This window comes from Schistocerca americana, chromosome 7 (assembly GCF_021461395.2).
Source record: "Schistocerca americana isolate TAMUIC-IGC-003095 chromosome 7, iqSchAmer2.1, whole genome shotgun sequence".
Taxonomy (NCBI): Eukaryota; Metazoa; Arthropoda; class Insecta; order Orthoptera; family Acrididae; genus Schistocerca; species Schistocerca americana.
Window position 1 is genome coordinate 117,987,620 of NC_060125.1, and position 25,786 is coordinate 118,013,405.

Below are 25,786 nucleotides of genomic sequence, written 5' to 3' on the forward strand. Positions count from 1 at the left end.
AGATGGGAAGAACAAAAATAACGGTTATGCTATTTCAAACTAATTTTCGGATATTTGCTTTACTTGTACTAGGAAACCTTGCTTTTTGTGAAATTTCATGATTCTATGTCAGCAGGAAGTATTGATGAGTAGGTTTGGGAGTATCAATATGTATGACATAGATGGCTATATCTTCTGACTGCACTGACTTACAAGCTTAAATTCCTTGCATCGTTAAGGGACCACAGATCTTGGCACTTCACTTATATTTCAACTTTACCCTTTCTTGAGAAAAAGAGCTGTTAACAGTTGCACAGTGAGACAGACAGGTATGCGGACAAGAAAGTGATCCTGTAAGTGAATTATGGAACCGAAAAAATATCAAATAGCAGCTATCAGAGCGTCGCACTAGGGGCAAGCGTGTCAGAGCAAGAACGAGTAGGCAAATCGTCCGCTCGATATTGTTGCATGGGATAGCCAACAGATTTCCAAAGCCTGCTGACGCCGCGTTACCCCAGGGTGTTTGTGTCAATTAACTGCACGCGAGTGTTGATATTTTGCGCCGTCACAAACGGTGCCCATATTAATACTCAATGTGGGTTTAAAATTTGTAGAGGCGCCATAGACACTGTGTTTCGTGCGGGTTTCCTAGTTTTCAAGCAGTCGTCATGAGACAATTACGAATAACCTCGTATTTTTGTCGAAACTCGGGAGATGAAGCCGCGGCACGTTGTCGCTGGTGGGGGTGGCTCAGTGGGTCTTGAGCTTGTCCTTCCGCGCTGTGAAGGCGGCCAGCAGCCTCCTGGCCACGAACCAGAGGGCGGTGACGGCGGCGGCGGCGGCGGCCAGCACGAAGGCGACGACGTCGACCAGCAGCAGCTGCCACCAGGGCAGGTCCAGGGCGGCGCTGCGCAGGTGCGGCGCTCCCTGGTGGCGGACCACGTACTCCAGCCACCACACCGCCGTCTCCACAGACTGCTCGCGGTGCTCGCGGAACAGCCGAGAATACTGCGCCATCCTCTCCTTGTAGCTGCAAAGGAAATGGGCTGGAGCGTCACTCACAATTACGACGTTTCTCATTCTGCAATTACAGATGCAGGGTGACAATTATTGAACTGTATAAAAAGATGTGGAAAGGAGGATATAAGATGAACATCAACAAAAGCAAAACGAGGATAATGGAATGTAGTCGAATTAAACCGGGTGATACTGAGGGAATTAGATTAGGAAATGAGACACTTAAAGTAGTAAAGGAGTTTTGCTATTTGGGGAGCAAAATAACTGATGATGGTCGAAGTAGGATATAAAATGCAGACTGGCGATGGCAAGGGAAGCGTTTCTGAAGAAGAGAAATTCGTTAACATCGAGTATAGATTTAAATGTCAGGAAGTCCTTTCTGGAAGTATTTGTATGGACTGTAGCCATGTATGGAAGTGAAACATGGACGATAAGTAGTTTAGGCAAGAAGAGAATAGAAGCTTCCGAAATATGGTGCTACATAAGAATGCTGAAGAATAGATGGGTTGTTGTTGTTGTTGTTGTTGTTGTGGTCTTCAGTCCTGAGACTGGTTTGATGCAGCTCTCCGTGCTACTCTATCCTGTGCAAGCTTCTTCATCTCCCAGTACTTACTGCAACCTACATCCTTCTGAATCTGCTTAGTGTATTCATCTCTTGGTCTCCCTCTACGATTTTTACCCTCCACGGTGCCCTCCAATACGAAATTGGTGATCCCTCGATGTCTCACAACATGTCCTACCAACCAATCCCTTCTTCTAGTCAAGTTGTGCCACAAACTCCTCTTCTCCCCAATCCTATTCAATACCTCCTCATCAGTTATGTCATCTACCCATCCAATCTTCAGAATTCTTCTGCAGCACCACATTTCCAAAGCTTCTATTCTCTTCTTGTCTAAACTACTTATCGTTCATGTTTCACTTCCATAGATGGCTACACTCCATACAAATACTTTCAGAAACGACTTGCTGACATTTAAATCTATACTCGATGTTAACAAATTTTTCTTCTTCAGAAACGCTTTCCTTACCATTGCCAGTCTGCATTTTATATCCTCTCTACTTCGACCATCATCAGTTATTTTGCTCCCCAAATAGCAAAACTTTTTTACTACTTTAAGTGTCTCATTTCCTAATCTAATTCCCTCAGCATCACCCGACTTAATTCGACTACATTCCATTATCCTCGTTTTGCTTTTGTTGATGTTCATCTTATACCCTCCTTTCAAGACACTGTCCATTCCGTTCAACTGCTCTTCCAAGTCCTTTGCTGTCTCTGCAGAATTACAATGTCATGGGCGAACCTCAAGGTTTTTATTTCTTCTCCATGGAGTTTAATACCTACTCGACCTTTTCTTTTGTTTCCTTTACTGCTTGCTCAATATACAGATTGAATAACATCGGGGATAGGCTACAACCCTATCTCACTCCCTTCCCAACCACTGCTTCCCTTTCATTCCCCTCCACTCTTCTAACTGCCATCTGGTTTCTGTACAAATAGTAAATAGCCTTTCGCTCCCTGTTTTTTACCCCTGCCACCTTCAGAATTTGAAAGAGAGTATTCCAGTCAACATTGTCAAAAGCTTTCTCTAAGTCAACAAATGCTAGATGAGTAGACCACATAATTAATGAGGAAGTATTGAATAGAATTGGGAAGAAGAGGAGTTTGTGGCACAACTTGACTAGAAGAAGGGACCGGTTGGTAGGACATGTTCTGAAGCATCAAGGGATCACTAATTTCGTATTGGAGGGCAGCCTGGAGGGTAAAAATCGTAGAGGGAGACCTAGAGATGAATACACTAAGCAGATTCAGAAGGATATAGGCTGCAGTAGGTACTGGGAGATGAAGAAGCTTGCACAGGATAGGTAGCATGGAGAGCTGCATCAAACCAGTCTCTGGACTGAAGACCACAACAACAACAGCATAAAAAACGTAAATTAGTTCTAAACTACGGCGTGCACACAGTTTATTCAACATGTAAACGTCACTACAGATATTCAGGTTATGACATTTTCGATATGCCTGCCATCATTGACAACGGTGTGGCGCAGACGAATAGCGATGTTCTGCCATGGTACGCTGAAGTGTCGGGACATCGATGCTGTCGATGACCTGAATGGCTGTTTTCACTTCAGCAATGGTTTTGGGGTTATTGTTGTACCCCTTGTCTTTAATATAGCCCCACAAAAAGGAGTTGCATGTGTTCAGATCCGGAGAATATGGCAACCAATCAAGGCCTGTGACAGTGGCTTCTCTGTACCCCAGAGCCAGAATGCGGTCCCCAAAAAGCTCCTCCAGGACACCACACACTCTCCTGCTTCTATGGGGTCGAGCTCCGTCTTGCATGACCCACATCATGTCGTAATCAGGGTCGCTTTGGATAATGGGGATGATAGCGTGTTCCAAAACCTTCACGTAGCGTTCGGTTGTCACTGTGTCCGTGAATGGACACTGCACAGAACACAGTCACCCGCTGAGGGTGAAGAGACTTCTCGATCGCAAAATGCGGATTCTAAGTCTCCCAGATGCGCCAATTTTGCTTACTGACGAGCCCATCCAGATGAAAGTGGGCTTCGTCGCTAAACCAAACCATACATGCAGATACTAATTCCCTTAATAATTCCCATCATGCTCCGCAGCCAACCGTGTAGTTTGAGCGTCCTAACGCAAACTGTTCAGAAGTTATGTCGATTTTGTTTCATATAGATCAATAATTGTCACCTTGTATGTTATGTCTACGAAACGAAATGTTCATTCGTCAAGTCTGGACTTTACAGCGAATGAAAAGGATTTCTATTATAGCAATACTGCAGGTACTCTGAGTAGAATACAACAATGTAAAATAATTCCTGAACCCTTTTTCTTCATCATTTTGCAATCATCACGCACGTTTACCGATGTTACTGGCACTGTGGGTCATAATACAGGGTTATTCACAGATACCTCCGGGGTTTCAGAAAACTGCCTCAGATCTATAAGACATATAGAGATACATGTCGATGGATAGATCGTCTATCCAAGTTTTTAATTCACAGTACAGGTGCTCAATATTGGCACAAATTTGACTTTTTGATACGGCGAACGTCAGTACTGAGAGATATTCATTGACGTCACTGACACAAATTCCGCAGAAAGATGCAACAGTAACCTTCTTTGCAATCAGTTCATTGGATTCATTATCTGAAAGTTCTAGGCGCTGCAGTCCGGAACCACGTGACTGCTACGGTCGCAAGTTCGAATCCTGCTTTGGGCATGGATGTGTGTGATGTCCTTAGTTTAGTTAGGTTTAAGTAGTAGGTTTAAGTTCTAGGGGACTGATGACCTCAGATGTTAAGTCCCATAGTTCTCAGAGCCATTTGAACCATTTTTTTTTTTTTGACAAAGTTCAAGCTAGCCAAAATGTACGAATGGCTACGAAGTATCACGAGTGTAACTACGAGGTACACACTGACGTGCCATAGTCGGACGGTCGCCGACTGGATGCCTTCCGATCTAGTTCTGTCATAAGACCATCCTCACCAGCAAAGTGTTAATTTTCATTTAAATCACTGTCAATTCTGTCGAAATTATCAGTTTATCGATGGTAGGCAATGAAAATCCCCAACCTCCATCAGTCTGTGAAAGCTTTGGAATTCTAATAACCAGCAACTCCATTGTCAAAGACAGATTTGAAACTGCATACATTTCTCTAACATGTCTGTAACTAGCTTCTTGTATGGAGCAACATTATCTGTATCACTTTACATATTTTTTAAGAAACCCTATTTACTTCTCCTATAAAATGAAACGAACCGGAGTTACGTTGCCTACCATCGTTTGGTGTTGAGTAAATAAGTACATCATAGTGGCATCCCACGTCAATTTTCGAATAATACAGCTTCCCGCTTCGTCGCTCAGAAGCACAGGAAGTACAATTGCTCTTTACAAAGAACTCGACGGCTCCGATACTGCCTTTTCGAGGGCCATAAACTTCGAGAACTTCACGGTAAACCATGAGGAAAGAGTCCCACACGACGACTCACTGAGTTAGAACAAGGATTGTTTCTTATTTTCTTTCTTTTGGTCATCAGTTTTCTGACTGGTTTGATGCGGTCCGCCACGAATTCCTATCCTGTGCTAACCTCTTCATCTCAGAGTAGCGCTTGCAACCTACGTCCTCAGTTATTTGCTGGATGTTTCCAATCTCTGTCTCCCTCTACAGTTTTTGCCCTCTACAGCTCCCTCTAGTACCATCGAAGTCATTCCCTGATTTCTTAACATATGTCCTATCATCCCGTCCCTTCTCCTTGTCAGTGTTTTCCATATCTTCCTAGCCTCTCCGATTCTGCGCAGAACCGCCTCATTCCTTACCTTATCGGTCCACCTAATTTTCAACATTCGTCTGCAGCACCTCATCTTAAGGGGATACGGAATCACCTATCCCCGCAATGTTAATATATGCCTACTATAGGGAACATTTTCTCACAAACTACTGGAGACAGAGAGGTAAAAATTTTACTGTATGTGCATTCATATGTCACAACAATACTGAAACAACAGTTTATTGTCAAAGTATTTTCTTACAGAGATATTGTACATTTATTTTTAAGTAAATTTTTTCCATCGCTTTTTACTAGACTATCACCCCTAAGTCTTTTGTAAATCAAGTAATTAAAAAATCGTTGTTTCAGTATGTAATAGGGACCTATGTCACTACGTCATAAAAATTTCAGACTTCTAGGTTGACCAGTACCTGAGATAATGTTCCTAGATGAAGTAAAAAGTAAACTCACGGGAAACGGAGAAAGAAGATTAAAACATTCCTGATCCGTAGCTAATACCCCCTTCACAGTCTTCATAATCATCTTCAAGTCTTCTTTTGGCACCCCTCTGCACCTGTCTTGCTTTTTTCATTAATGTCTTGATTATATTATCAGCATGCCTTAGTCTGTGCTGATCTAAAAAGAACATAGCACGTACCGTACGGGAACCAACACACATACCCAACTTTTGAAGGACCTGGCATTTAGTTATATTTCCAAGACTGAAGGTTGCCACAGCATCATACACACCAAAATGTAGTGTATTAATTCCGACAAACACTGTTTTTGGGAGACGATGCCATATCACACTATTCAAGCACTCGTTGGGGTTCTGCGTTTTTCCGTGAAGACATTTCATCAGAAGACTTCTGTCAGCCAGATCTCTGAAAATGGGCTTTATTTCTGCCATGATGGCTGATGGTAGACTGTGGTGGTGAATGTATTTCTCTCCTGTTGTTAGTCCCCTATTGTATTTACACCAGCTGTTTTCACCTTTGGGGCACAAACCATGTTGTGGATGCTCATCCGTGGATGCGGTGTGGAAATATAAAGCCCATATAGCTCTCCTGATTTCTTCAAGATTGCCTGTATTTTGCCTGATTGCAAGGCCATAGCAGTTCTGAATGTGGTCTATTATGGAATCAGTCAATCTTCCTCTGCCATCCAAGGTTTTCCCATCATCTAGTTTTTTCCCTTTCATAACTGATTTTAACCTTCTCAGCCTGGCACCCATTCTCTTCTGCACATGTCCTATACATTCAAGTTTGCTTATATTTACACTGTTCCCATATGGTTTGCTTTCCAAAACTTCTTTGAATGCTTTAGAGTCACCATCTCCCAGATATTTGACATAGCGAACATTATACCACTGTGAAGAGCGATGAAAAATTTTCTTCACCCCAGCAACCTCCATGCCACCACTACTACCATAATAATTAGCAATACAGTCATCACTGTGTTCATTTTTCAGCCTGCCTGTGCACCTACAGTATTTAGACATTATTGCAACATCAATAACCTTGCCAGTATCAACACTAGTTGCTGTTACAACACCATTGTTGGAGGTGTGGCCCCTTTTCTGCCACGTGCCATCAAACGCCACTGTGAGGTCACGACTGCCGTCATTTTCTTCCACTGCTTCTTCCACAGCAACCTGCATTGACTTCTGTGCTACATCTTCAACTGCAGATCCTAGTACATAATTGTAAGCTTCAAACTTTGAAGGTGCACTTGGAAGATTTAGAACACCACATAGCATATCACCAGCTGCTTTGCCCTTACCAATTGCTCGCAATCCATAAACTAACCTAATATTTACACTACAAAGTTCAGTTTTCTTGTATCCATTATTTACAGTTACTGAAACCGAACTTGGAAACTTACAGCTGTATTTACAAACACTGCATATTAAATTAAACTGGGCAGCCAGGCCAACATGGGATTCTACTTTCAGAGAAACGTTTCCATGACATTTTTTGCAGCACAAACTGTTTTCAAGAGCTTCACACAATATATTCGTATCAATGAGTTCAAAAACTTCATTCCCTCTATCAAGTAAATTATATTTCTCTTCCAAATCTCTTAGTTTTTTATGAGAAGCACTGTTTTCATTTGGTGTAAGTTCGTTCGGCAAATCAGTAATAAGTGGATTCACATTTTCCAACAGTGATGATGATAAACTGCTTTGCTTTGCTAATGAATCATTATTTCTTTTCTTTTGCCAGTTCACAAGCTTTTTAAATACTTTTGCTTTAGCTCTAGGCATTTTCACTGCGAAAAATGAAGCACTAAATACGAAATAACTCAACAACAACTACTTTCTTATATCACACTGTTTACAAAACAGTCCCGCCACAAAGTCAAAGAGTAACTTGAGGAAACCAGAGAGAAACATTTTCGGGCAACTAGTGTATAAATAGTCGCTGGAAACCGGGATATTTCAATTCATGTCACTTTAAAGGTACTGCCAAAAAGTTCATGGTCAGCCACGAGAGACGTGTATAACTAAAGCGCAATACCCGATCTCACAAATATATAAAAATAAAATAGTTATAATTGTAGTAGAGCTATGTATGATACGTCATTTTAAAGAGGAAACATGGCAGAATATAATACGCCAATAAAAAAAAATTCGATTTTTTAACCCAAAATCCGATTCCGTATCCCCTTAAATGCTTCGATACTCTTCTGTTCCGGTTTTCCTACTGACGATGTTTCAAAAAAATGGTTAAAATGGCTCTGAGCACTATAAAACTTAACATCTGAGGTCATCAGTCCCCTAGAACTTAGAACTACTTCAACCTAACTAAACTATTGACATCACACACATCCATGCCCGACGCAGGATTCGAACCTGCGACAGTAGCGGTCGCGCGGTTCCAGACTGAAGCGCCTAGAACCGCTCGGCTACAACGGCCGGCGACCATGTTTCACTACATGGTTTTCTTAATCTCTGCAAATCTCTGATTAGTCATTTGCAGAGAAAAAGTAATGAGTATTCAGTGCACAACAAAATACTTGACCCTTCGCGCATGGCTGCTTCTTCAGTAAGATGTTTGGATACCTTGAATCGATATATCAGACCTGTCTGCGGTACATGGGACGCACAGTACTTCTATGCGCTACAGCACAGTGGTCTTACATATACCAACATATCATGCATTTCAATATGTCATCAGTGTCCATTCTACAACTAAACTCAGAATTATTTCACTAGAGATTACGTTAAAATTTCGTACCTGGGATCATGTATAATTTTGTTGATGGCGTCGAGCACAGTCTCCTTGCTGATATCCTTCAAATAGATACGGATGCCGATGCCTGCTGAGTTTATCTTCGCGCAGTTGTGCGTCTGGTCAGAGAAGTACGGAGTGGCAATCAGGGGCACAGCCCGGTAAGCTGCTTCGTTCAGGCTCTGCAGTCCGCCTTGCATGATGAACAGCTTTACTTTCGGGTGGGCTGTAAAAAAATATATTCATAAATTATCTCTTTGAAATAACTTAACACGTAAGATACATTGAGCATGCTGCCTCAAGCAAAGTTCAGCTTTCCACTTTTACCTAACTAGACATTGGCAGTGAGTTTATCTTCTTTAGCATTAAAGGTGTTGCAAGCTACACTGAGAAACAAGTGCATCTACACTGTATGATCAAAAGTATCCGGACACCTCCAAAAATATATGTTTTTCATATTAGGTGCATTGTGCTGGCACCTATTGCGAGGTACTCCATATCAGTGATCTCAGTAGTCTTTCGACACCGTGAGAAAGCAAAATGGGGCGCTCAGCGCAACTCATATGGTCAGGTGATTCGGTGTCACGTGTGTCATACGTCTGAACGTGAGATTTCCACACCCCTACACGCCCCTGGGTCCACTGTTTCAGACGTTATAGTTGTGGTGTCACTGCCAGACACCGCACTTGCTAGGTGGTAGCCTTTAAATCGGCCGCGGTCCGGTAGTATACGTCGGACCCGCGTGTCGCCACTATCAGTGATTGCAGACCGAGCGCCGCCACACGGCAGGTCTAGAGAGACTTCCTAGCACTCGCCCAGTTATACAGCCGACTTTGCTAGCGATGGTTCACTGACAAAATACGCTCTCATTTGCCGAGACGATAGTTAGCATAGCCTTCAGCTACGTCATTTGCTGCGGCCTAGCAAGGCGCCATTATCAATTGCTATATATATATTGGGATGCATGTACCGTCAGACCGATGTTCACCAATTATGGATTAAAGTTAAGTATTCCAGAAGCTACGTACCTTTTTTTGCTAGTCTCAATTCCTTGTCATTTTCCAGACCTCACGCCAGCCTGCGTGAGCTTAAACGCGTGCCTTTCGGCTTCCTGTCATAGTGGATTGGCTGTCTTGCTAGTCCACAACAATAGTGAAGTGGAAACGTGAAGAGACACGTACAGCACGAAAGCGTACAGGCCGACCTCGTCTGTTGACTGACAGAGACCGCCGACTGTCGAAGAGGCTCTATCCACACCATCACACAGCAATTCCAAACTGCATCAGGATCCACTGCATGTACTATGAAAGTTAGGCGGGAAGTGGGAAAACTTGGATTTCATGGTCGAGGGGCTGCTCATAAGGCACACATCACGCCGGTAAACGCCAAACGACGCCTCGCTTGGTGTAAGGAGTGTAAACATTGGACGAGTGAACAGTGGAGAAACGTTGTGTGGAGTGATGAATCACGGTACACTATGTCGTGATCGGATGACAGGGTGTGGGTATGGGGAATGCCCGGTGAACGTCATCTGCCAGCGTGTGTAGTGCCAACAGTAAAATTGGGAGGCACTGGTGTTATGCTGTGGTCGTATTTTTCATGGAGGGGGCTTGCACCCCTTGTTGTTTTGCGTGGCACTATCACAGCACACGACTCCATTGATGTTTTAAGCAACTTCTTACTTCCCACAGCTGAAGAGCAATTCGAGGATGGCGATTGCATCTTTCAACACGATCGAGGACCTGTTCATAATGCACGGCCTGTTGCGGAGTGCTTACAAGACAATAACATGCCTGTAATGGATTTGCGTGCACAGAGTCCCGACCTGAATCCTATAGAACACCTTCGGGATATTTTGGAACGCCGACTTCGTGCCAGGCTTCACCAATACCTCTACTCAGTGGAGCACTCCGTGAAGAATTGTCTGACATTCCCCAAGAAACGTTCCAGCACCTGATTGAACGTATGCCTGCGAGAGTGGAAGCTGTCATCAAAGCTAAGGATGGGCCAACACCGTATTTAATTCCAGCATTGCCGGTGGGGGGTGTCACGGACTTGCTAAGGGATTGATTGCCAAGAGTATTCTGCACGCTATTTGAAGAGGATGCGGCTTCTTTTCCCTCAAGTTCATGGGGACTTTCAAGCTGTTCACTGACGGGCATATTACTTTCAGTCATATTTCTACTTATCTCAACATTTTCTGAGGTCAAATTTCTTGTAATCATCTCTGAATCTGATTCTGGTTTTACGGAATCTTCAGTACTACATTTTCAGTCAGGTGTCCGGATACGTTTGATCACATATTATATGCGTGATGTCAGACTTCAATATCGCTCTTTAGGTTTACAGAACAAGTACTTTAAAAAATTATACTTTGATTGATGACGAAAACCATGTCCAGATGCACATGCCTCTCATTATAGCTCCCATTTTTGAGTAAACCGACCCACATGTGACGGTGAAAAACCACTGGTACGTGTTGAAGTAAACTATTGTTTGCTCAAGCTGATATCCTCAAAGTGCATTATAAGAGAAAGAAAGGAATTGTCCGAATGGGACGTAAATCGGTAGATGTGATGCTCATCTATACAGACAAATAAGTGATTACAAATTCAGAAAAACAGCTTCACGAACTGAGCAAGTTAATAACGTGTTACCCCACCTCTGGGCGTTACACACGCAGTTATTCGGCTTGACAAGTTGTTGGATGTCCTTCTGAGAGATATCATACCAAATTGTGTCCAATTGGCACGTTAGATTATTAAAATCCCGAGATGGTTGGGGGCCCTGTCCATAATGCTCCAAACGTTCTCAGTTGGAGAGAGATCTGTCGACCTTACTGGTCAATGTAGGGTTTGCAAGCAGGAGGACAAGCAGTAGAAACTGTGGCCGTGTGCGGGCGGGCATTATTTTGATGAAATGGTAAGCCCAGGATAGCTTTCCATGAAGGGCAAAAAAAAAAAAAAAACTGTGCGTAGAATATCGTCGACGTATCGCTGCGCTGTAAGGCGGCCGTGGATGCCCAACAGAGGGGTCCTGCTATGGAAAAGAAATGGCTGCTCAGACCATCATTTCTGGTTGTCGGGCTGTATGGCGGGCGACAGTCAGCCGCTGTCCAGGGCGTCTCCAGACGGTCTGTAATCCCGTTGACTGGAGTAGAACCGGCTTCAGTGACTAATTACGCTTCGAAGTGAGCGCCGATGGCCAACGAAGAGGTGTCTGGAGATGCCTCGGGCAGTGGCGGGGTACCAACGTGAGGGTCACCTGCCATACCACAGCCAGGAGGCTGGGGAGGCATTTCTTTTCACAGCATGATGGTCATCCGGAGCGCTCTTACAGCACGGCGGTACGGTGACGACTTTCTATGCCCCGTTTTGTTACCCTTCATGGTAATCAAATCCTTCGCTTACATTTAAGAAAGGTAATCCCCGTCCACAAACGGCGAGAGTTTGCACTGCTTGTCCCCGTGCCTGCCAACCTCCACCTTCGCCGGTAAGGTCGCCGGATATCTTCCCAATTGGGAACGTTTGCAGCATTATGGGCGCGGCCCTAAAAACCAGCTCGGGATTGGGATGATGGAATACTGCAGTTGGACAGACTTTGGAGCCTTATCCATCAGGAGAACATCCTGAAAAAGAAAAATGTTTCAAATGGCTCTGAGCACTATGGATTATCTGAGGTCATCAGGCCCCTAGAACTTAGAATTATTTAAACCTAACTAACGTAAGGACATTAGACACATCCATGCCCGAGACGGGATTCGAACCTGCGACTGTAGCGGTCGCGTGGTACCAGACTGAAGCGCCTAGAACCGCTCGGCCACAACGGCCGGCCATCATGTAAATGCCACACCGAATAAAATGCTTGCCTAAGAACCAGGGACAGACCGACGCGTTATTGACTTGTTCAACTTGTGAAGCTCTTTCTTTTCTGAAATTATAGTCATTTATTTCTCCGTACATGTACACTCCTGGAAATGGAAAAAAGAACACATTGACACCGGTGTGTCAGACCCACCATACTTGCTCCGGACACTGCGAGAGGGCTGTACAAGCAATGATCACACGCACGGCACAGCGGACACACCAGGAACCGCGGTGTTGGCCGTCGAATGGCGCTAGCTGCGCAGCATTTGTGCACCGCCGCCGTCAGTGTCAGCCAGTTTGCCGTGGCATACGGAGCTCCATCGCAGTCTTTAACACTGGTAGCATGCCGCGACAGCGTGGACGTGAACCGTATGTGCAGTTGACGGACTTTGAGCGAGGGCGTATAGTGGGCATGCGGGAGGCCGGGTGGACGTACCGCCGAACTGCTCAACACGTGGGGCGTGAGGTCTCCACAGTACATCGATGTTGTCGCCAGTGGTCGGCGGAAGGTGCACGTGCCCGTCGACCTGGGACCGGACCGCAGCGACGCACGGATGCACGCCAAGACCGTAGGATCCTACGCAGTGCCGTAGGGGACCGCACCGCCACTTCCCAGCAAATTAGGGACACTGTTGCTCCTGGGGTATCGTCGAGGACCATTCGCAACCGTCTCCATGAAGCTGGGCTACGGTCCCGCACACCGTTAGGCCGTCTTCCCCTCACGCCCCAACATCGTGCAGCCCGCCTCCAGTGGTGTCGCGACAGGCGTGAATGGAGGGACGAATGGAGACGTGTCGTCTTCAGCGATGAGAGTCGCTTCTGCCTTGGTGCCAATGATGGTCGTATGCGTGTTTGGCGCCGTGCAGGTGAGCGCCACAATCAGGACTGTATACGACCGAGGCACACAGGGCCAACACCCGGCATCATGGTGCGGGGAGCGATCTCCTACACTGGCCGTACACCACTGGTGATCGTCGAGGGGACACTGAATAGTGCACGGTACATCCAAACCGTCATCGAACCCATCATTCTACCATTCCTAGACCGGCAAGGGAACTTGCTGTTCCAACAGGACAATGCACGTCCGCATATCCCGTGCCACCCAACGTGCTCTAGAAGGTGTAAGTCAACTACCCTGGGTCGTGCGGTAGCGTTCTCGCTTCCCACGCCCGGGTTCCCGGGTTCGATTCCCGGCGGGGTCAGGGATTTTCTCTGCCTCGTGATGGCTGGGTGTTGTGTGCTGTCCTTAGTTAGGTTTAAGTAGTTCTAAGTTCTAGGGGACTGATGACCATAGATGTTAAGTCCCATAGTGCTCAGAGCCATTTGAAGCCAACTACCCTGGCCAGCAAGATCTCCGGATCTGTCCCCCATTGAGCATGTTTGGGACTGGATGAAGCGTCGTCTCACGCGGTCTGCACGTCCAGCACGATCGCTGGTCCAACTGAGGCGCCAGGTGGAAATGGCATGGCAAGCCGTTCCACAGGACTACATCCAGCATCTCTACGATCGTCTCCATGGGAGAATAGCAGCCTGCATTGCTGCGAAAGGTGGATATACACTGTACTAGTGCCGACATTGTGCATGCTCTGTTGCCTGTGTCTATGTGCCTGTGGTTCTGTCAGTGTGATCATGTGATGTATCTGACCCCAGGACTGTGTCAATAAAGTTTCCCCTTCCTGGGACAATGAATTCACGGTGTTCTTATTTCAATTTCCAGGAGTGTATATCACATCTACTGATTTCCGCCCCACTCCGATAATCTCTTGGTGGTGTGTCGGTTTTTTGTCTTAAAATGTACTTTATTCATAAACAAACAGGAAGCACTTAGTTTCACTCTCTTGCTCTTACCATCATGAACGAGTTAGGTTATAATGTGTTGTTTCCTCACCCTTGTCTGTAGTGTCACTTCATTTCGTACTACCCTGCACACTTACGAGGTGAAATGAAGACCAAACCATAAATTGAACTGACTAAAGATCTACTTTCAAGGGACTGCTGTTTGGTTGACCAACTCAACTCTTATCATAAAGCTAAAGCAATTCAGCCGCTCTTATGAAGGAGCTGATTCATATGAAAAAAGCACGGATAAAATTATTGTTGTGTGCTTCATACATTATGCGGTCCATATATACAAAATAAGTACTTAGGTAAAAATATTGAGCAAGCAGTAAAGGAAACAAAAGGAAAATTCGGAGTAGGTATTAAAATCCATGGAGAAGAAATAAAAACTTTGAGGTTCGCCGATGACATTGTAATTCTGTCGGAGACAGCAAAGGACTTGGAAGAGGTCATCAGTCCCCTAGACTTAGAACTACTTAAACCCAACTAACCTAAGGACAGCACACACATCCATGCCCGAGGCAGGATTCGAATCTGCGACCGTAGCGGTCGCGCAGTTCCAGACTGTAGCTCCTAGAACCACTCGGCCACAACGGCCAGCTGTCCCATACAGATTCCTGTCTCTATACAGATAGTTCTGGAAATTTGTGATTGTCAGTTTTTGTCAGTCATGCAAGTTTTGAATGAAAGACATGGGGCGCATGCAACAGATGAGAGTAAGAAGGTGATCGATTCACGCATCGATTATAAGTAGTGTAATACAGTAATAAGAAGATGAAATATTCTTGCTTCGATTACGTGTAGCGTTTGTCCCACATTCTCCGTTTTCAACCTTTCACGAATTTTCATAGCTATTAAAAATTCATGGTCACAAGTTTTCATTTTTATCTGTATGGTGTTAGGAATTTTTATGAGGTTGGAAAATTAAATTTATACTTGTTAGGCAGAGTTAAACGAGTCGCACATTACAAATTCGTTTTTATTTTAAAAAATACTTACAGCTTCCTGCGTGCGCGAAATTTTTCAGTAGATTTCAAACATTTTGACGAGATTACAACAGTTTCATTTCACGTGACTCAACTAGTATGTGGCCACCTTCCACGCATACCTCTCAAAAAGAACGAGAGCAAAAATAGAGGAATTCGAGCTCACACGGATGCTTACCAGCAATCGTTTATCCTGGAAACCATTCGCGACTCGGACAGGAAAACCGGTCAACGGTAGTGGTACACACGGTATGTCCCGACACGCACCAGACAGCAAAGCAAGCTAATATAGCATTGTCATACAATCCTGAACTATGTTAAACATTTCATGCCTCTAGCTAACTGGGAAGTTAGTTTAAATTCAGCTGAAAAATTTGTACCAAACAGATAGACAGACAGACAGACAAGAAGCGACCTAATGAAACGTGGTATAATCAGCAATTCATAGCTTACACTGTACCAGTGGTCAAGAAATTTCTTGAGATAATAATCAACCGCACTACCATAGTGCACTAGTACTTACGCTGTCACAAGTCATGGTAAACAAATAGTTTTACTTCAGCCCTCTTCACTCTTGGATTAATAGTTGTATATCTTTGGCTATTGGTGTCACCATCGGAACGCTACTTTGAGTTCAATAAATGCTACATAAAATGAAATTATAAATGAAAGTTAGATGTAGTGACAAATTGTCAGTGTCTATAAATTATGAATGGCGGCATGAAGTGGTTTTTGTGTTTAAGCAGTTCCCTATCGGACGCAAAGTTCAAAAAAATGGCTCTGAGCACTATGGGACTTAACATCTATGGTCATCAGTCCCCTAGAACTTAGAACTACTTAAACCTAACAAACCTAAGGACAGCACACAACACCCAGCCATCACGAGGCAGAGAAAATCCCTGACCCCGCCGGGAATCGAACCCGGGAACCCGGGCGTGGGAAGCGAGAACGCTACCGCACGACCACGAGATGCGGGCGGACGCAAAGTATGAACTTGTTTTGCGCATACAGCGTGTTCCGAAACTCCCGTGACAAACTTCTAGGCCTTGTAGAGGGGAGTGAGTACATAATATTTTGAATAGGAACCCATGTCTGGAAATGTACCGTTTCCTTTCTACGACGGTTTCAGTACAGATGTGACGATACCTCCTCCCATTTAACTGATCCTGAATACTTTATCTTCCTACGAAACGTATTGGACCCGTTCTTGGGAGCTGTTCCACTGGACGTCCGTCAGGAAATGTGGTTGCAGCACGATGGTGCACCACCTCACTTCTCATGTGCGCCTCGGAGACATCTAAACAGACGGTAGGGTTAAAGATGGATAGGCGGAGGCGTTCCGACCGCCCGGCCGCAGGATTTAACTCCTCTGGATTACATCTTGTGGGATCAGATGCAAAGTTTAATTGACTAGACGCCTGTAGAGACAGAGGAAGATCTGCTGGCACGAGTTCTGGCCGCTTCACTAGAAACTGAAGAGACACCAGGTGGGATGTAGAGTTTGTACCAGAACGCCTGTAGGTACAATATCTGTGACAGCGTTGGTGGTCGCCACATCGAGCCGCTGTTGTATCAGTAGCCTTCTGTTCGTATAGTATGTTGCTTTTTTTAAAAAAAAATGTGTAAGTGATGAACTGCTGATTCGTTATTATTACGTGATAATTGTACTGCGTCACGCCTAATTCAATTCCTCAAGCATTAGTGGGTGAGTTAAACGTCTGTATTGAAACCGTCGTACAACAGAAACTGTAGTTTCCGGTTCCTGTTCAAAATACTCCGTACTCACCCCCCTCCATAAGTCCTAGAAGTTTGTAACGGGCATTTCCGAACACCCTGCACATTCAGTTGCTTTTAAAGAACTGGTATTCCTACGTAACGACAAATGTTCCCACTGTTCTTTGATTTAAATTATAAATTTTATCACGGGTAATCTTATTTAATGAAGCTTGAATTAAACTTCCTGGCAGATTAAAACTGTGTGCCCGACCGAGACTCGAACTCGGGACCTTTGCCTTTCGCGGGCAAGTGCTCTACCATCTGAGCTACCGAAGCACGACTCACGCCCGGTCGTCACAGCTTTACTTCTGCCAGTATCTCGTCTCCTACCTTCCAAACTTTACAGAAGCTCTTCTGCGAACCTTGCAGAACTAGCACTCCTGAAAGAAAGGATACTGCGGAGACATGGCTTAGCCACAGCCTGGGGGATGTTTGCAGAATGAGATTTTCACTCTGCAGCGGAGTGTGCGCTGATATGAAACTTCCTGGCAGATTAAAACTGTGTGCCCGATCGAGACTCGAACTCGAGACCTTTGCCTTTCGCGGGCAAGTGCTCTACCATCTGAGCTACCGAAGCACGACTCACGCCCGGTCCTCACAGTTTTAATCTGCCAGGAAGTTTCATATCAGCGCACACTCCGCTGCAGAGTGAAAATCTCATTCTGGAAGCTTGAATGAATTTGCATTAACATTGAATCTGCCAATTCTGGTTTATGCAACGCAATGGTTGGATTTAGTAGAAGCGAATGTATGAAGATCTTGACTTCTGATACGCTGTTTCCACACAGTCACAGGATAAGATAACGTTGTTTACCCAGAACGCCCTGCTGCGGGAGCCACTTCCTCACGAGTACGTTGTCTGGGAGGTCAGGGATGTTGTCGTCCTCCCACTTCCAGACAACCCGCTGCGGTATCTCCCTGAAGGCGTCCACGAACGCCTGCCTCCTGTGTTCCGGCAGCTCGCTGCTCCTGACGTTCGAGCCCAGGTTGAAGTAGACGACGCCGTGCTCTGCTTCGTCCAGAAACTTCTGGATATCCTACATAGAAAATCAACACAGCCGTTACCAGTTTTATGTGACGTAAAACTCCTGAAGAGCATTGCGTATTACGAATAGTAATTCCACACTACATGAAAACTCGTTTCTGATATTAACTCATCTCGGAAGACAATGATAACCGTCATGAAAAAAATAGCACACGTTCATATTCTGTAATAGTTTATTTCGTGAAAAACCTGTCTTTGGTTATTTTAGGATATCGTCAGGTGACAAGTGAAAATGTCAACCGGAACCAAAAATTCATCTTTTAAAAACACAAATGTGATCATAAGTATCGAGATCTTATATATGAACAATGTTCAATATTTAAATTGGATCATACAATTCACGTCCATTTCTAATATTAACTTAGAGAAAAAGAATGTGATGATAATGATCGTGAAAAAATATTACATTTTTATATCCACACACATTATAAAAATATATGTATGTATGTTCCACATCTCGTCCTAAACCAATGGACCGGTTTCAGCCAAACTTGGTACACCCACCACTTACTGTCTGTGAGTATGAACCACCTACCAATCAAGGGTGAGGGTGTGGGTGAAAAAGTAGTGTAGCCCATGACATGCTAATAGCCAGAGTAAATTCATCCAGTATTTGAGAATGAGAGTAGTTAGTGACCTGTAATAGACTTAACACATAGTTTCACACCTTTAAGAAACTTTTACTCGCTGACTCCACCAGGAAAAAACGATAGGAAAAATGTTTACGCTTACTAAATTTTGCTGTTCATAATGTAAATCTGCCACGTCAGCGATGAGGTTTTAATTTATTACTTCTTTACTACTAATGCATTCTCATCACATTTTTCAGACAGTATTCTCATATACCACTGAATGTACCTACAAAATTGTAATATTTTACTACATATAGTTCAGAAGAGATGACCTCATAATTACTGAGGTGCGTGAAACACTGACGCATGATGCATCACTTTTCAGTTTATTACCTCTTTTTTACTGATTATATTTGCAACATATTTCGCAGGCAGTATCCACTTATGCCGATGAATGTACCTACAAAATTATATCATTATACGACACACAGTTCAGGAGGTACAGTATCATAAATATTGAGCTGCGTTAAAAGGAAACAGCGTGGAAAGATTCGCTGCAGATACAAGTGAACTCGGTGGACAAATATGTGGGAAGTATGTTAAATACGAGTATTTGTGACATTTGCGTGCGCGGGAAAATCCACGTGTTAAAAGCTCCTCCTAAACCATTTGACCGATTTCAAACAAACTACGTTCTAAATGGAAAAAATACTATGGGGGTAAGGACCAGCAACTTCCTATTGGTATGGGGGTGATCTTGTGGAGAGAGGAGCGGATAGGCGGAGATGAACAGAGAGGGTGAAAGGAATGGGCACAGGCAAAATAAAGAAAATATTGCACATACCTTCGGTAGAGGCTTCACTTTATCTTCTACGTGTAGTCCCGTGACTTCAATCACGTTCGGTACATTTGGCCTCGGGTAGTGACCGCTGAAATGGGCAGCTACAATCAGCATACTGAAGTTGCGTTCCACTTCGTAAACGGAAGGTGGTTCCGGGCCAAAATGTTCCCTCATGATGGCCTCGTGAGCAGGCAATACAGTTCTCTGCCAATAATCGAGGAACCTCAAGGTGAAGTAAGTGTTGTACAGCCTTTGCCAGAAATTCATGTGGTCGCTGTAACCGATGAAGACGTCTGGTAGGTAAGCTGGGTTTATAGGGTTCCCTATGGCGTAGTAAGCCGGTAGCATGGCGGGCAGCGTTAGAAAACCGACCAACGGAGGTGAACCAACTTTATGGACCAGTCCGTAATAGCACTGATACGGCAGTCGTTCCATGATCACCAAATCAAACCGGTGTTCGGACCTGGAATGTATGATTCTCGTTAGTAATAATAGTGACACATGTGCTAAATACGTAGGGTTCTCCTATACAATAACACTCCATGTACCCACAACGAAATCAACAGAAATTACAAAAATAATAACTCTTACAAATAGTAAAACAAAGGTAAAGCAATGCTATTTCTCAGTTGTTCGGTGGCATGTCGTTCAAGAGACCGTCCATCCTCCTCATTCTCCTCATTTTTTCCTGTAATTTTGTTAGTCGCTCCTGGTAAACGCCAGAATAGTTCCTTAAAAGGACCAAGGTCACTTCATTACGCCATCCTTGTCCAGCTGACCCAATGCTCTGTTGTAATGAGTACAACGTAGTCGACATGTTAATATTTAACTTATCATCCATTAAAAAGGATCTTCAGTGCTCCTGCACATCTTCCCATCACCCGCCCTTCCTCCCCCTCCTCCCCCCCCCAACACACACATGTCCTCCCCCCCCCCCCTCACCATGCCTTCCATCAAATGAGTTCTAGTACACTGTCTCTCGTCATCTGAACACTGCAGTTGCTCGTGAGAAAGAGGGATGTAATGGCACTCATTACACAAACTCTTACAGTGTAATGCACACAGGATTTGTGTATCGTCAGCAAGTATGGTTTAGATATGGTCATAGCCTCTGTACTTCCCTATTAGCTCGCTGCGAGTTTTTAACTGAATCTCTAACCCCACCACTTAGAAACGATAACCTTCCAGTCACTTAATGCAAAGCGAAAGATCGCCTCATTCTTAAGGTTAGTCGCAATACAAACGTGCTTCAACAGGCGTGACCGCATTGCACACGGTATAAATTCCCTGCGCCCGACTTTGAACCGACTTATACAATTACTTATAAGGAGTGGCGAAATAGGAAATGTAAGACTCACAGGACCCTTGTTAATGAACAGGAGAAGAGGGCCATCACAGAAAATGGTGGTCACGATGAGCTCAGTGCACCAGTGGATTTGCCGTCATATGCCCGCGCCTGCGCATTTCACACATGCTCTGTCCTGTGTACTCCACTGTGTCATTACATTGAGTAAGTGAGACAGAGGAGTAGACGTGTTAAGTGCTCACCTTAAGTACTTGTTCTTTGTTGGGAGGTAGGTTCCTGGAAAATTTGTAGGGAAATGTTTGTGCAAGAGTTATAGAACGGAAGTGTATTAGCAGCAAAACCTCCTGCTATGTCTGCAGTAAAAAAGCTGGTGGCACAACTGCATCAAAGTTTGTCATTTCCAGAACCTTCTGTGATGTTCAGTCAGAAAAGCCAGTCGTGCCTCAGCTTTATTGTAAATATTTTCTGCACCGGACTTATTTTGTCAACTACGTAGGGGGACGTACAGTTCAGCGTTGACTGACAACCACGGTGGAAGTTTTTTTACATATACGTATCAGTAACACAGCTGGAAGAAGCCATAAGTTACAGAAAAAACAGGAAAATTGAAAAAATAGTAAGACTGAACCTTAAACCCGTGGATTTATAACATGGCACATACGAGGGTAGGAACTTTAATAGTGTCCACTGTTTATTTACAGCTCGTACAAAATAGATACGTGTTTCAAAGTTTTACTGACTTTCAAAGTAGTCACCATCATTGTGTATAACCCGTTGCCAGCGATGTGGAAGTCGTAGGATACTCTTAGCAGTGCCAGTTGTGTTGACAGTTCGAGCGGCGCGGTCTATTGCCCGACGAATTTGTAGCAGTTCTGAAGCGAATGCCGTGAAGTGTTTCCTTCAGTTTAGAAATCGAGTAGAACTCACTAGGGCTTAAGTCAGTGGAGTGGAGTAGGTGGTACAGCACTTAGCAGCCCCATTAGTCAAACAAATCAGTAACAGCTTGCACCGTACATGCTTGAGCATTGTCCTGCAAATTGATGGTCAGGTCCTGCAGAAATTGTCACCACTTCTGTCTCTATGCTGTTTATTTTTGGAACACAGCCTACGACCAGCTTAGAGACAGAAGTGATGACACTTTCTGCAGGACCTGACCATCATTTTGCAGGACTATGCTCGAGCACGTACAGTGCAAGCTGCTACTGATTTGTTTGACTGATTGGGCTGCTAAGTGCTATACCACCTACTGCACTCCCCTGACTTAAGCCCTCATGAGTTCAACTCAGTTTCTAAACTGATGGAAACACTCCATGGCATTCGCGTCAGAACTGCTACAAATTCGTCGGACAGTAGACCGCATCGCTCGAACTGTCAACACAACTGGCACTCCTAAGAGTATCCTACGACTTCCACATCGCTGGCAATGGCTTATACACAATGCTGGTGACTAGTTTGAAGGTCAGTGAAACTTTGAAACAGGTATCTATTTTGTACGAGCTGTAAATAAATAGTTGCCACTATTAAAGTTCTAACCCTCATATATAATTAGGTACAGTCCATGTAATATGCATCTCCCAAAATTATCTTCACCCGTAACACATGTCTTTCATATACCATTAGAGACATACAGTTGCAACGATTGTTTCCATGAATTTTTTGGTTGAATGTCGTGAAGTACAGACTTACTTTAGCCAGTCTTGTAGTGCAGGATGCTTCATTTCATTGACGCAGCACCCGACGCCCAGTTCGTGGTATGCCTCGGCCAATTTCATAGGCCAAGTATCTGCCCAGACAGATTTGTTCTGGCTGCTCAGAACCCAATAAATTGATGATAAGTCTACCAGTGTGTAATTCTTATTCTCGGTCTGAAATTAAACGAAAGCAGGAAAAGTTAATATTACACTGTCCGGATGTATATATTAAGATCGAAAATTAAATGGTTATATATGAATAGTTATTGGGTTGTTGCATAAATTCGTTGCGCTTTTCCGTTAGTTTAGTAAACACAAGACAAACACATAACAAAGAATGTAGTCGTCAGTGATGGATTTTTCTTCACTATTTACAACAGTCTGCCAACGCTGTGATAATTTAAGGATTCCGAAACTGTAGAAATCAAATGGTTTTGAGGCGAAGAACTCGTCGAGCTGTGTTTGGAGCGCATTTTTATCCGGAAAGGATAATTCTAAATAGCTATTCAATAGAGAGAGCAAAAGGGGAAAATCCGAGGACGTGAGATCAGGAGAATGTCGAGGGTGCTGAAGGACTTCCAACCCCACGTCTTGTATAGCGTTTACTGTCAGTCTAGCAGAATGGAAGCGGGCATTGTTGTGGAGCAGCGCCACTTCACGCAGACTTCTTGGACGCTATTCTTGGATTGCGCCTGCAAGACATCTCAGTTGTTGACAAAAAAATGTCAGCAGTGATGGATACACCTCGCGGAAACAGTTCGTAGCACATCACACCGTATCTGTTCCGTGAGGTGCATAACGTTTTGTATTGTGGAGCTGCACAGGTCTTTGTGCAAGGAGTTGCTTTGTTTGGGATCAACCACTCATTTCATTTTCTTACGTTAGCATGAAGACATTGTTTCTCATTACCAGTAGCTATACAGGATAGGAATTGCCGGTGTGGTTCACGAGGCAGTTGACGAGAAACAGGTAGAGATGCACATATCTCCATTTACATTTACATATATACTCCGCAAGCCATAGTACGGTCCGTGGCGGAGGGTACCCTGTACCACTACTTGTCATTTCCTTTCCTGATCCACTCGCAAACAGAGCGAGGGAAAAAAGACTGTCTGTATGCCTCCGTATGAGCTATAACTTTTCGTATCCTATATTCGTGGTGCTTACGCGCAGCGTATGTTGGCAGCAGTAGTATCGTTCGGCAGTCAGCCTCAAATGCCGGCTCTCTAAATTTTCTTAACAGTCCTTCTCGAAAAGAACGTCGCTTTCACTCCAGGGATTCCCATTTGAGTTCCCGAAGCATCTCCGTAACACTTACGGTAACAGATCTAGCAGTGCGCCTCTTAATTGCTGCAATCCGACCTGGTACGGACCCCAAACAATCGAGCAGTACTCAAGAATAGGTCATACCAGGGATCCATATGCGGTCTCCTTTACAGGTGAACCACTCTTAAAACTCCGCCAATAAAGTCGACCATTCGCTCTCCCTACCACAGTTCTCACATGCTCGTTTCATCTTATTTCGCTTTGCAATGTCACGCCCAGATATTTAAACGACTTGAATATGTCAAGCAGATACTTTGCTAAGATGTGTTGTTGCCAGCTGTATGCTTCGCGCATGCATCTTTTCACAGACACCCGAATCTTTGCCGACGTTCACTTGTCGTCGTTTGCGCGTTCCCTTTTGAACCGAGAGTGCAACAGCCTCTGCTTCATAACTATCCTCCGAATTTCATTATTAAACGATGACCACCCATTGTGTTTTGTGATTTTGGCTTAGAGCATGCGGTACCCAAACAGACTATTTTTTAATCTTCCCAATTGCAAATGTCACACGATGGGAGAATGATCACATTTCACCACATTTGCCAGTTGTCAAGTGCACTGACATAAATCTTTGTCGATTAATGCATTTGAACGATCTTCATCAAATCCCGAATGTCTTCCTGAAAGTGAAGAGTGACTAACGACAAAAAGGCCCACCTTAAAACGAGGAAAGCTATTTTCTCGTCGTGCTCCGTCCAATGGCCTGATCCCCACACATCGGGCAAATGTTTCAGGCTGCCTCCGCTGCTGTCACTCCACTACTAAATTCAGACAGATGAATATGTCGGAAATTTTCTTATCTCTTCACTTGGCACTCGATTTTCTAGAGTCCACAGCTCCACTCACTATCTCCAAATGACAAAATAACAATATATTAACTCAGATATCAATAGTGAAATACAAATAGCAAACGACAGTTGATAAATAAACCCGTAGCAACCGGAATAACAATATGCAAAACAAAAACGCTACGTATTTATGCACCAACCTAATATTTCTTTTTTTATTTCTATTACAATCCACAAGGAGATAATACGTTAAGGGACAAAGAAATTGTTTAGTTTTAGTTTTGCTAACGGAGATGTGAAAATTACCGAACTATCAGTTTAATAAGTCACAGCTGCAAAGTACTAACGCGAATTATTTACAGACGAATGGAGAAACTGGTAGTAGCCGACCTCAGGGAAGATCAGTTTGGATTTCGTAGAAATGTTGGAAGACGTGAGGCAATACTGACCCTACGACTTATCTTAGAAGAAAGATTAAGGAAAGGCCACAATACTTTGAGGTTTGCCGATGATATTGTAATTCTGTCAGAGACAGCAAAGGACTTGGAAGAACAGTTGAACGGAATGGACAGTGTCTTGAAAGGAGGATATAAGATGAACATCAACAAAAGCAAAACCAGGATAATGGAATGTAGTCGAATTAAGTCGGGTAATGCTGAGGGAATTAGATTAGGAAATGAGACATTTAAAGTAGTAATGGAGTTTTGCTATTTGGGGAGCATAATAACTGATGATGGTCGAAGTAGAGAGGATTTAAAATGTAGACTGGCAAGGGCAAGAAAAGCGTTTCTGAAGGAGAGAAATTTGTTTACATCGAGTATAGATTTAAATGTCAGGAAGTCGTTTCTGAAAGTATTTGTATGGAGTGTAGCCATGTGTGGAAGCGAAACATGGACGATAAATAGTTTGGACAAGAAGAGAATAAAAGCTTTCGAAATTCGGTGCTACAGAAGAATGCTGAAGATTAGATGGGTAGATCACACAACTAATGAGGAGGTATTGAATAGAATTTGGGAGAAGAGGAGTTTGTGGCACAACTTGACTAGAAGAAGGGATCGGTTAGTAGGATATGTTCTGAGGCATGAAGGGATCAGCAATTTAGTATTGGAGGGCAGCGTGGAGGGTAAAAATCGTAGAGGGAGACCAAGAGATGAATACACTAAGCAGATTCAGAAGGATGTAGGCTGCAGTAGGTACTGGGAGATGAAGAAGCTAGCACAGG

The 25,786-nt window shown here is 44.0% G+C and overlaps 1 protein-coding gene across 1 annotated transcript in view; it reads right to left on the bottom strand.

Moving 5' to 3' along the window:
• Positions 1 to 729: 729 nt before the first annotated feature.
• Positions 730 to 25,786, bottom strand: part of LOC124622766 (UDP-glycosyltransferase UGT5-like) — a 30,268-nt gene continuing 5,211 nt past the window's right edge. Inside the window, exons 3-7 of the mRNA XM_047148557.1 lie at positions 22,446 to 22,624; positions 19,457 to 19,916; positions 17,810 to 18,032; positions 8,535 to 8,754; positions 730 to 1,009 (exon numbers count right to left, since the gene is read on the bottom strand). Coding sequence (XP_047004513.1) covers positions 730 to 1,009; positions 8,535 to 8,754; positions 17,810 to 18,032; positions 19,457 to 19,916; positions 22,446 to 22,624 — 1,362 coding nt within the window. The remainder of the gene's footprint in view (positions 1,010 to 8,534; positions 8,755 to 17,809; positions 18,033 to 19,456; positions 19,917 to 22,445; positions 22,625 to 25,786) is intronic.